Consider the following 11,446-nt stretch of genomic DNA (forward strand, 5'->3'; position numbering starts at 1 on the left):
TATCCATTGTAGCAACTTGCCCTTAATGTCATACTGCTCCAATTTGTACAATAATCTTCCATGTGCAACAGTATGAAAAGCTTTCCTGAAATCCAAGTATATGATATCAAAATTATTTTTTTGCATCCAGCTGCTTTGTGACCATGTCCTAGTATCCATTCAAATTGGTCAGACAAGACTTTCCCTTAACAAATCCATGCTGTGTCTGAAAAAGTGGTTGGCATATATAGAACAAAGAGAAGGGAATAGGCAAATATAAAAATGCAAATGGAAACTAAAACAAATTTTTTTTTTTCCTTTTTTCTTTTTTTCTCTTCGCCTTTTCCCATTATTAATATGGGGTCAGAGTTTTTTTTTTTTTTTTTTGGCATGCAATTTTTATGGCCAGATGCCTTTCCTGACACCAAAAAACAAAATAAAGGTAGGAAAACCTATAAATGCTTGAAAATATTTATACACAACATAAGGTCTGTGGAGTGAAGGTAAACTGAATAAAAATGTGACTGCGTATTGGTAATGGTATTTGTATATATTGCTTTTCAATCTGAAATGATGTCACTAAAATCCATGTTCTGTTGTTTAAATCCTGTAGTCCTATATGGCAGTGCTGGAGTATGGAAACACAGGTCTACTGTGGTGATGTCTGATTTCACATATGATCTGCTCTTGTTGACAAAAAAATTAGACATATGTGCTTGACTGAATATTCATGAATGCAACTTACTTTGTTCAATTTTTGTGCCTATGTGGAGTTACTAAAGTTGCAATTTCTTTTTCTTGTAATTTTGTTCTGTCAATATGTAACTATTAGGTGATGGGTCCTTAACTGTGAAATCTTGGAAATAGACTATAATTTGAATACGTTGGTGTACTAAAAAGTACAAATGAATGCACTAAACTCAGATATTAAATTTTTGAATTATAATCTGGAGAAATTCAACACTAAGTGTCAACAAGTATCTTCTGTCTTCTCAATCTTCATCCCGTGCACGGTACTAGGTTCTGATACCTTTTGTGTTTGTGGGTTTCATATATATATATATATATATATATATATTTTTTTTTTTTTTTTTTTTGCCTTTGCACCAACTAGAAACTCTCACCTATAACAAGTGCTGCATTGTACTCCTGTTATACTTTATAGTAACATGCTGCCTGTATCAATTAATAATGGATATATTATATTCATTATAAAGAGTTACAACTAGATCCATTTCTAAATAGATTTTATTAATTAGTTTAACTTACAATAATAAAAAAAAATGAATAGTATTCTTCCTGTATTAGATCCTGAGGTGAAAGATTCTCTGTCTGGGATTTAAAAAAAGTGCATTGTCAAATGGGTGTAATTGAACAGAATATTATGGTAACCATTTGCATTTATTCTGTCTTCCCCAGAAAAATCTGATTTGGAAGGAGAGGTTGTCATTTCAGGATACAGACACTGCCTGATTAAAAAGGGAGAAATGAAAGACTCATCTATTGATGGTTTCTTTTTTATATTTCATGGCCCCTGGCTAATCTACCAATTCTCCAGTTTTCATCAGCAAATGTTTTCTGTGTATAATGGAAGCAGGATCTATAAGATCCATGCATTCATATTTTAAAAACTCAGTAGTGCTTCAGCTTTTATGAAAATTACTTTTTTTTTTTCCTGTTTAGTAATACTATCTAGTTTACAAAACTAAATTATTTTTTAATAATCACAGTAGTTACTTTTGAAAATGCATGCGTGCGCACACACACACTCTCTCTCTCTCTCTCTCTCTCTCTCTCTCTCTCTCTCTCTCTCTCTCTCTCTCTCATTCCAGTTCATTTTCAGTAATAATGAAAGATATTGCAACAACTGAGTTTTTAAAAAAGTTATGAGTAGCATGCGCACTTTTGTCTTTTGCTTGCAAGGGAACAGTTGGATTGATTTGTGATTTGATTTTTATGGTGCAAAAACAACAAGGTTATGGTGTGCCATGAAAAAGGTTAAAATTCAAGAAAGATGAGACTGGTAACCTTTAAAAAGGTTAGCAGAACAATTGGATGCCAAGGTTTCAGTCTGACACTAGTTTTCAGAAATTTATAATGTAGCTTCCAATAGACTTTTTCTTGAAATTTTTTTTAACTGCAGTTTATACACATGGATGCAGTATTCCAAGTAGTCTTACAATTGCCTTGTTGTTGTTGTTGTTGTTTGGGGTTTAATGGCACAAGAGCAGCTTCGGCTATATTGTGCCTTACAATTGCCTTATACAGTAGGATAACGACCTTGCTCTCTTTACTGAAAATGTTCAATAAATTATCAACAAGACACTATGAGCCGTCCTTGCACTTGATTGTGTTGCTTGGAGAACAGTTTAGACTAGCCTTGCATTTTCCTGCATTAAAATATAGCTGCCACATTTCTGACCATACCTGAAGCTTATCCAAGTCGACTTGAAGGAGGGCTGCTTGGTATTGTTTATTCACCACTCTCCCAATCTTTACTTCAATTGCAAATCACACCCTCTATCCTTCCATAACACAGCTTCTAATAGAGACTCTTTCTTGAAATTTTGCTGCAAGATCACGCATCCAGGGAAGGCTGTAGCAGTATAATTTTCAAGTGTTTGGGTAACACAAGTTTCTTTTTTTCTTTTGGTGTATAGTATGGTGTTTCCTATTTGAAGGTTTGCAGTTTATAATGTGACTATCAACACATGAATTTTTTGAAATTTTGTTAAAGGAGCTGTGATACATTGAAAAAGATTATATAATATTCTTTTCAAAAAACATTTTATTGTAATGAGCATGCTTCTCTCCCCCTTTCTTTCCATGCAAAATAATAGTTATAGTCTTATTTTTCTATTCCCGATGTAAACAAGTGGGTGAATGCATCTGGCTTAGCTGAGCAAATCTGCTATGGCTACTACCTGCTGGCAAAGTTGAGAAAATGAGATAGCTCCTTTCCAAAGTGAGGGCGACTCCCATTTGTTTGTGTTGGAAGTTAACCAAAAAGGCTTCACAGCATTTCATAGCTGATCTTGCATTTTACCACTCTGTTTGTATGCAATGGAAAAATCAAACAAACTTTTTTTTTTTTTTTTTTTACCGAAAGATACTGGGAATTTAAGCTGGGATAGATGAACACAAAATACTGAAATTCATGGGATAACCTTCATAGCCCTCTTAAGTTAATGAAGCGAGGCTGTTGCAGTGCTGTTGTAAAGGCTCTACAAAATAAATTTATTTTAATATACTTGGAAATTTTTGTTTTCTGTTACCTCTTCCAGTCTACACACATTTTGTATTTCCCACCTCAAAGCCTTTAAAATATAAAACATCAGTACCATTTTTGTTTCTGCTTGTATATGAAGTTCCTATATGACTATTAATTATATTTTGACAAACTTAATGTATGACTAGTCATACGAGGGGTGGCCAATAAGTATTTACAATCACCTAGAAGTATCTGAGTTAGAGATTTGAAACTTCGCTGGCAGTTTCATCCGTGTGTACCTACCCTCTAGAGCTACATATTTTTCCCAACAATAGAGTAGATAAGTCCTTTCAGGCCTCTTGAATAAAATTCCTCACTTTGAATAGAAGACCAAGCTTCCACTTCCTTAATTAGGTCCTTGAGGTTGTCACAGACATTCTCTCAGATATTCCAGACAAGCTGTGCTTGCTACCCGGGAGTCTAAAATGCTGATAAAACTGATATTCGGGTGACATTCAAGTCAGTGGACCCAATTTCAATGAAGTCCAGACGGTCTGTGACAGCCAAATCCTCTGCTTGCAGCTTCACGATGGTGCAACTGTTAGTAATCCTGGGTATAATTTCCATGCACAAGCACACTGCGGTTGACCACCCAGGTGTCAACCAATGTAAACAGGGGTCGAGATGTGGCACCCACACCACGCGAAGGAATGCCTGTGTTACCAGGCAGTACTAGGTGGTAAATGACTCTTATCAATCAGTGCAATACCACCACTTTGCTTATTAGAGGCTTGAAGTGGAAGAATCCGTGTTTAGTCTCCAGAGCTAAGTTCGGGTGAACCCTTCCCCATCTCTTCCATCATGCAGTATAACTGATATCTTTTGAGGTTATGATGAACACCATGGTGAGATCCAAACTTTCTTACATTTTGAGGATACAGTGTTCGCAGGCCAGCTACTAGTTATTACACCAGACCGAACCTATTGGTAACTCTCTAGGAGGCTTCCAGATCAGCTAGTGTATAATCTTGCTACCTCTACTCTGCCAGATCGTGGCTGGAGGGGGGGGGTGTTCAACGTTTGCTGAGATCGTGTCAGTGAAATTATTCTTGTAGGAATGGAATCCTTTATTCCACACACCATGTTAAAATCTGGTGCTTTATCTAAACCTTGGTTTTCCAATAAATGTGCTATGACTGTTCAAGAGAAGAAAGTTGCATATCGTAATTGGCTTGTTTCCAATTCTTCAGTTTCATTTTCTGCCTACACCAACGCTCGCAACAATTGTAAAGCAGTTCAAACTAGAATTTGAACAGGCTAAGAGTAGAAAACTGCTTCTTGCCCTAATGGTAGCCGAGCATTCTGGTCTCTTGCCAAAGCTATTGGCCGCAACTTTTGCCCATCTCTGCTCTCACCTCTGTCAAAACCAGATGGCTCTGCCAAAACCAGATTACCTACCAGAATACCGGACAATCCTAATCATACAGCCAACACGCTTGATCTTTTTCTCACAAACAACCCTTCTAAGTACACAGTCAAAGTGAGTGGTCCTTTAGGCACCTCAATTCACAACTTGGTGATTGTCGCTTCTCCAATGGAGCCCTTATCTCATAGCTATTCCCAACCTTATGTTTGGCATTACAAGAATTCAAAATGGGATGACCTGCGAGATTTCTTGTCTTCTTTTCCTTGATTGGATTACTGTTTCAAAACTTCTGATGTCAACGTTTGCTGAGATCGTGTCAGTGAAATTATTCTTGTAGGAATGGAATCCTTTATTCCACACACCACGTTAAAATCTCGTGCTTTATCTAAACCTTGGTTTTCCAATAAATGTGCTATGACTGTTCAAGAGAAGAAAGTTGCATATCGTAATTGGTTGTTTCCAATTCTTCAGTTTCATTTTCTGCCTACACCAACGCTTGCAACAATTGTAAAGCAGTTCAAACTAGAATTTGAACAGGCTAAGAGTAGAAAACTTGCTTCTTGCCCTAATGGTAGCCGAGCATTCTGGTCTCTTCCCAAAGCTATTGGCCGCAACTTTTGCCCATCTCTGCTCTCACCTCTGTCAAAACCAGATGGCTCTATTGTCAATTCAGCCAAGGATAAAGCTGACCTGCTAGCATCCCAGTTTTCTTCCAACTCATGTATTAATGATCTTGGTAAAACACCTCCAACATGCTCTATTCAATGCCTCCTGTGGTCTTCCGTCAAAAGACTCTCAGAAGGATTTTGACGAATCTTGATGCTAAGAAAGCTCCAAGTCCTGATGGTATTTCTCCACTTGTTCTTAAAACCTGTGCTCCTGAACTTACTACTGTTCTTTGCCACCTTTTTTCACTTTCTTATTCCAAAGATGTTTTTCCTTCTGCTTGGAAATTTGCTCATATCCAGCCAGTTTCTAAAAATGGTGACAAATCCCTCCCATCCAATATCGTCCCATTGCAATTACTTCTATTCTTTCTAAAGTAATGGAGAAATCAATTAACTGCCAACTCGTCTGATCAACGATCGCCAGTATTGATTCCATCAGTGTCGATCCAATGGTGATATTCTGGCTTATGTTACTCATTTATGGACAAATTCAATGGAAAAGTTCAGTGAAACACAAGCAGTTGCTCTTGACATCTCAAAGGCTTTCAATCATGTTTGGCATAAAGGTCTTCTAAACAAGCTTATATCTTGTGGTTTGCCAACTGTTTTTTGTATTGGTTATCCAGTTTTCTGTCTGACCGCTCATTATAAGTGATGGTAGATGGCTGTCTGTCTTCTAACTTTTTCGCTAATACTGATTTTCCTCAAGTTTTGGTTCTTTCTCCCACTCTTTTACTCTTGTATACTAATGACCTTCCATTGACCGGAAATCCTATCCATAGTTTTGCTGATGATAGTACATTGCATTCCACTTTCCAGTTTGAGGAACCTTGCCCTGCTCAATCAGCTTCAACTTCTTGAAAATCTACTACCAATTCTTTAATTGCCGATCTCCAGGTAATTCTCCAGTGGGGCAAAGACAACTTAGTTGATTTCAATCCTCCTAAAACTCAGTCCTGTTTTATATATCACAAAAAGGATTCTTCTGCTCCTATGCTTATCTTTGGTGACACTCAGATTTCCAGGCAAGATGATATATCTCTTTTGGGGATTACCCTGACTTCTCTCTCTTGGCACAAACACATTACAAATATTGTTTCCTCTTCTAAAAAACTTGGTTTTCTCTTTTGCTCTTGGCATTACTTTTATTCCAAACAGCTGTACAAATTGCAAATCTGCCCTACCATGGAATATTGTTCCCACGTCTGGGGCGGCGCCCCCAAATCCTCTCTCAGGTTTCAAGATAGATTCCATTCAGAAGAGGGCAGTTAGGTTAATTAATGACTCATCTCTAACAGAATCTTTCCAGTTTCTGTCTCATAGAGGTACTGTTTCTGCTGCATGCCTTTTCTACAGATACTTCCATGGGCACTGTTATTCTGAATTGGCTTCTATAATTCCCGCTCTCTCTTTCTAAACAGTCCGAACATGTGCCGCCACCAGCCAATATCCATTTACTGTCCAACTTAAAACTCAGAACCAATTTTTCATCTTCCTCGTTTATTCATTCAAATACCGTTTTCTGGAACAACCTTCCTTCATGCATATTTCCTGAAAATTACAGTCTACAGAAGTTCAAATCTAATGTCAACAAATATCTTCTTTTGTCTTTTCCACTTCCAACCCAAGCACGGTACTAAGTACTATAGGTTGTAATACTTCTCATGTTTGGGGTTTTCATAAAAAAAAAAAAAACCTCCCTCCTCTTCAGATTGAAATCTGTGAACCCAGAGTAGTTTCGTTTTAGGGAAGAGGAGGAGGAAGTGCTTCAGATTTGCAAAGTCCACTAAGAGAGAAGACTCATGAGCAGGAGGCAGGCTCTTTTGGATAGTTCCTTGTGTATCTCTTCAACTTGGTAGCCTTTCTTAACTTCCTCTCCTTAACAGGAGGTTTCTGTAGTATAATACTCCCCAGCGATACCCTTGCCCTTTTGGGATGTAATCTCTAAGGATGACATTTAGAGGCCTAGAAGACTGACAATATGATGTTGTTGGCAGATAGTTGAACCTTAGCTTTTTTAGGAGTTGAAGATTATGTTTCTATTTTTTGCTCAACTGTTTTGTTTCTGGACCATAATGATGTACTCATCATTTATCTGTCATCATCCATTTAACCAAAAAAAAAGAAAAATAAAAAAATCAACATTCTGTCTACCAAACTCTAACAATTATGCAGGACACTCTTTCCTATGAAGCTTTTGAGGTCTCAACAATCTCAGAACCCATCAGACTGCTACCTTAGAACACAAGCAGGAATTCATGTGTTATGGTGCAGACAGACCCATGGCTAACACTCTTCATTTGCTATAAAATTATAGTCACGTGTGTGCCTTAAAGAGCTAGCCACTCCACTTTAGCCACATTGATATGGTCTGTGGCTGAGATGAGTCATCATGAGAATAAAGACTCATCAATGAAGGTTGAGATGAGCCATCATGCACATTGCTTTGCCCATAGTTGAACTGTCTTTTCCAGCTTTTCAGTCTGATATGATGGACAATCCTCTCCATATATAGCTTTCATCTCCCCATGGATTTGTTTTCCTCATGGAAATTTTGTAATAGATCACATCTCATGAGTCCTCTCCAGCATAAACTTCTCACTGTATTAATGGCTCTAGTTAAGTAACTGATGAATCTAGACAATAAATTAAATATAAATTAACTTATGAGAATTAACTTATTACACACACAATATCAAATCCCCTTAACTCAAATATTTCTAGTAGAGGGCAAATACTTATTGACTGACCCCGATAGATTAAGTGTGTAGTAAAAAATCTACTAATTAGTCATAGTTATAACAAGTAGTCTCCATCACTTTTTATAAATAAAAATAGCTTTTATAGGATTAAAATTTCTATTATAAGCATTTCTCTATATCGATTTTTCACTTCTTTTTTTTTGCTAGATAAAACAGAAGAATATGTCAATTTATTGTGAATGTGCAGGGCAGTTTAGAACCTTACAAAAGATTGAAGAATTTGGAAGAAAATTAAAAACATTTCAAAATATTGCTGAGTAAGTTCTTTTCCACAGAAAGTGGCATTTGATTTTATTTTTAAAAGGGTTATGAACCCTGTTAAGATTTAAGTGAATTGAATAACAAATAGTATTTAAAAACATTATTTCTTGTTTTCTTCCTCTCTCTCTTTTTTATTAAGAAAATGATGCTGCTTTGAATTATGTTTTTTTTTTTTTTTTTTGTCATTATTGTCTGGCAACACCCTTGTCCCTCCAGTGATGGAACTTTGGCTTTCACTCTAGGAACAGCTGCATTTATCCAAGAGTTGATTTAATGTTACTAATATTGTTTTTAATTTACTGATTTGACATCAGTAAAAAGGTGAATCTGCTATTCTTTAAAAGTTCTAAGGCAGTGTTTTGAGTGGTTTCAGAGCTATTTATCAACCTTGTCAAATGGTGACAAGGTTGATATTCTGGAAGCATTTCTGACAAGATTCTTTTGGAATAGCTGATAATTCCTGTGTTATCTTTTGAATATTCCTCAGTTGCAAATCTGTGACCTTTCAAGGGGGGGCAACTCCAAGTTGCAAGGACATTGTCATAATGGAAGTACCAATTCTCTGAAGCACATGCAGGACAAATTCATAATGAAATACAACTCAAAAAATATAAGCAGTCTTCACATTTTATTGAAATTGCCTTGCTTTTTTTGGGCTGTCAGAAGATGGAGTCTTCCACTGGACCTTTTCAGATAATAGTCCATACCCATGATTCATCACCAATAATGATGGAAGAAACAAAATGTGGGTCAAAACAGCATGCTGACAACGATCCTGATATATGAGAACTTGCTGCTGCCTGTGATCATCAATGAGGATGTGAAGCACTTGGCCGAAATGTGCAACATTCCCAAACCTTTTGTTAAAAATTACTGACATGACCCATAAAAATTACTAGTTTCGTTAATAACGTGGCAGATAGTTAAATGTTATTTATTCCAATCAGATCTTGAATGCAAGCAGTGAAGAGTGACCAGAGGTGTATCATCTTCGATCAACACATGTACCCCTTTCAAACATTTCATTGGTTTCTATTGCACTTTTTTCCCCAATTCGAAACAAAATTTGATGCGAATTCACAGACCAGTAAAAATGTTAAAACACATTTTAAAATGTAACAATACATGCTTATTCAGACTGACTGCGGATAAAGAAGGATTCCTGCATTACTATGTCTGGGTGAGTCACTGGACATTTTGTGACAAGTCACAATGATGATGCAATTTCAAGATACAGTGTCCATCCCTGTACTTTTTTTGATTACACCTTATAACTTTTGTTAATGCATAATATAATCCCTATACTGTACTTCTGTGCATTGCTTGGCTGTTCAGTTATGAAATGAAATTGTTATATTATACATGTAATGAAATGATACAATATGAGCTGTATTATACAAAATGGATTGTTAGGCACATAATGAAAGTTATACAACATAATCCCTATCACTGTTTTTCTACACACAGCTGAGCCACTTATTTGGATTCAATATATTTATTCACTGTTCAAAATAAGGTTTCTAATTTGAGATTGCCTGTTCTCATGATGGAAACAGTTAGCTCCGAAACTGGTCACAATGCCTTTGACTTTTTATGAATGCTAGATTTGCCTTCTTGATGTGGTTATTCATTTAAAGATGATATATTAATAACCTCGGCCATTTCTAAAAAAATATAAATACAAGCTCTGTTGCTAGAGGGACAAGAGTTTCCCCCAAACAATAATAACCATAAATTGCAAGGAAGCCACAGACTTTTGCAGTACTGACTAAAAAATAACTTCCTACAATCCAGTCCAAACATGTTTTCCCATAATTTGAACTTATGGTCATTAGTTCTCGAATAATTTATAACAGAGAAAATTTCACCATCATTCATTCATTTTACTTTTGTCTAGAATTTTATAGACTATAGTGTAGTCTCCTAAAGTTCTAGTTGCCAAGATCTGTAGTGCATATATTCGTAGTATTTTCTCATATGCGTGCCCTTTTTAGATCTCACCAATCATGATGTTTAACGATCATAGTTAATATTGTTTGAAGCACCTTTTATAAATGCTATCCAAAACCAGAAAATTTATCCCTTTTAATAATCTGTCCGGTTTTCCTTTGAATAAATTTAGCCTATCCACTTCCACAATGAGCCAATTTTTACATCTCCCATTACTAAATGTCAGTAATTTGCATTCTTTTATTTACACTTTCATATGTGTGGACTTGTGGTGCTGAGTTTTCTTTATGAAATTTTGAAGTTTTGGAAAAAAAATATTTATGTACAATATTTTTATTTTTACTGGAACATTAGAGTGAAATTATTTTCAAAAATTAAATCAAATTGTATCTACATCTGCTTATGTATTATTTTATTAGATATCATTAACTTTTAGTTATAAATCCAAAAAGTAGCTGGACAACTGATCCAGCTATTTTTTTAGTGCCATCTATTATAAACTGCATCTATAATTACATAAGCAGCACACACTAAAATATTAAGTAAATGGTATTTAAAGCAAGCTTCAAAAATGCACATGGAAGAGTTAAATGGCCCACGTACTGATTCAGACCATCTTTACTGGGGATAGTATATTTAGAATGTCTTACCATCTCCACACACAAACAGTTTTAATCTACCATCGGACAATAGCCTTCATTAGGGGCTTCACTGCAGATTTTTTTATACAAACTTTTTCTCCATTTTAAATAGATTCACGCCATCTCTTTCTAAAATTTGAAAGGGCGTATTTCTAAATACTTTATTGTAAGTTTTTTCGTGACTGATATAAGCATTAATGTACATTGGACATTACCTGAAGTTCAAGACCCACTAACAAAACCATATGTAAGAACACCAAATAATCCAGGCTATTGACCTGATACAAAAAAATATTTTCACGTTTCGTACAGTTATTTTGGACATTGCATTCCTCAGTGAAGAGCTAGGCAGACTGGAAAACCCAAATGACCAAGTAAATTAATACTGCTTCTAATTTATAAAAGCTGGGCATGACCATTTTGAGTTTGATGTAATTTTTGTTTCCCTCTTTCCTTTGTGTTTATCATATGATTTACAATTTACTTGGAACTAAAAGATGGTTGAGCCCATCTTGTATATATAAGAAGTAGTATTAGTGTATTTGGGT

General features: G+C 35.7%; 1 protein-coding gene across 1 annotated transcript in view; it reads left to right on the forward strand.

Moving 5' to 3' along the window:
- Positions 1–8,307, forward strand: part of PolE1 (DNA polymerase epsilon catalytic subunit 1) — a 650,197-nt gene extending 641,890 nt beyond the window's left edge. Inside the window, 1 exon segment of the mRNA XM_090380641.1 lies at positions 8,194–8,307. Within this exon segment, the coding sequence (XP_090236767.1) occupies positions 8,194–8,307 (114 nt within the window).
- Positions 8,308–11,446: the final 3,139 nt, after the last annotated feature.

This window comes from Mastigoproctus giganteus, chromosome 9 (assembly GCF_048544385.1).
Source record: "Mastigoproctus giganteus isolate SK-2022 chromosome 9, ASM4854438v1, whole genome shotgun sequence".
Classification (NCBI taxonomy): domain Eukaryota; kingdom Metazoa; phylum Arthropoda; class Arachnida; order Uropygi; family Thelyphonidae; genus Mastigoproctus; species Mastigoproctus giganteus.